Source organism: Pygoscelis adeliae, unplaced genomic scaffold, assembly GCF_000699105.1.
Source record: "Pygoscelis adeliae isolate BGI_AS28 unplaced genomic scaffold, ASM69910v1 Scaffold27, whole genome shotgun sequence".
In the NCBI taxonomy this organism is placed as follows: Eukaryota; Metazoa; Chordata; class Aves; order Sphenisciformes; family Spheniscidae; genus Pygoscelis; species Pygoscelis adeliae.
The window spans coordinates 2,528,994-2,530,441 of NW_008825410.1; the positions used below are offsets into that span (position 1 = coordinate 2,528,994).

General features: G+C 45.6%; 1 protein-coding gene across 1 annotated transcript in view; it reads right to left on the reverse strand.

The window, feature by feature from the left end:
* The window catches only part of GATAD1 (GATA zinc finger domain containing 1), a 5,039-nt gene extending 4,717 nt beyond the window's left edge, over positions 1-322 (reverse strand). Inside the window, exon 1 of the mRNA XM_009330585.1 lies at positions 260-322. Within this exon, the coding sequence (XP_009328860.1) occupies positions 260-322 (63 nt within the window). The remainder of the gene's footprint in view (positions 1-259) is intronic.
* Between the last annotated feature and the right edge of the window lie 1,126 nt (positions 323-1,448).

Below are 1,448 nucleotides of genomic sequence, written 5' to 3' on the forward strand. Positions count from 1 at the left end.
TGCCAGGGAGGTTTTGGAGCCGGAGCGGAGCTCCATGGGCCCGTGTCCTGGCGGCGTAAAGGCTGTTTCCTTCAGAAATGGCAGACAGCGAGTGTTGGCTCTCGGACGCCAGAGAGAGAGTCCCTGTCCCAAGCAGGGCACATCTCTTGCCTCAGCAAAAACCGTGACAGAGAGAGCAGTGTCCTTGCCATCCCAGCGAAAGCCAGTGGCAGTCAAGGGGGAGACCCGATGGGTAAAGCACAGAAGCTGCCTCCGGTACCTGCTCCATTCCCATTTGCAGGGGGATGCTGGACTCCATCATCCGAAGATGTACAGCTGTCATCCTTCCCGCTCACCAGAAAATCAGAGGACAAGAGATGGTAGTCGTTTTGATTCAGGAGAATAGTGACTCTGATTCTTGCCCTCGACATACACCAGCTTTGGTCTTCATTAAGCCAACAGCCCCTTTTGCATGAACCCTCAAGTCATATATCAAATAATTTAAAAGGCTAGGGAACGAACGCATGTCTTTGTGAAGCTTTGCCAGCTAAATGCAGGAACCATGGATCTCAGAGTGGTTCCTCACCCTGATGCAACTTACATGGCCTCCAGCCATCCCTTACAGATGTTTCTCTAGTCTGGTACTGAGAAAAAAATGCCCACTCACACACAAAGATTTACAGCCTCTCTTAGTTTCCATACGTCACCATCATCCTTCATCCTTAGGTTTTATTTAAACCTTAGGTGCAAATTAAGTTGATTTCTTTTTGTCTTGTTCTCAGTGAACACAAAGAACAAATCAGTTTCTTCTTTAATAAGATTTTTTACATAGAGGAAAATGATCCTGCTAAAATCAAATTGTTATTTTATGTAAAATAGAGGCTATTTCATTCAATGGTATTATGGTAACAATTGCAAAATTAATAGACATAATTTGCAGGGATCTGTTTACAGATGCTCCACTCGCATGCAGCGTGCGGTGGCTGGAGGGCACAGTTCCCAGTTGTTACTGTCCCTGTGGCTTGCCTGGGTTGGTACTGACTCATGGGCAGCTACACTTAACCTCTTGCACTCCTTTCTTTCACACCAGCTTTGACTTTCTTGTCTCAGGTGCCAAATTAATTTCTGCGTTTTGATTTAAATCCTATTTTACCTTCATCTCCTTTCAAACTGTTCATAGTTCTTGGGTTGTTATTTTTTTTCTCTGCCTCTTTAATCCATCCCTCTGTAGTTTTATGTGATTATCTGGCAGATCAGTGACCTCGCAGAGACCTTTAAACTCTTCCCACTACTTTTCTTGCAGCTTCTGTCTGCGTTCCTTCCTAACCACCCTCAGTTCTCCTCCGCTGCTGGGGCCCCCTCAGTGCTGTCACGTTGGCATAGCATCACTGGTCTGCATAGAAATGGGGTAGAAATGAGTGATGGTGTCCATTTCTGTGCAGGTAAGTGTCTAATACTTTGTGAAGGTT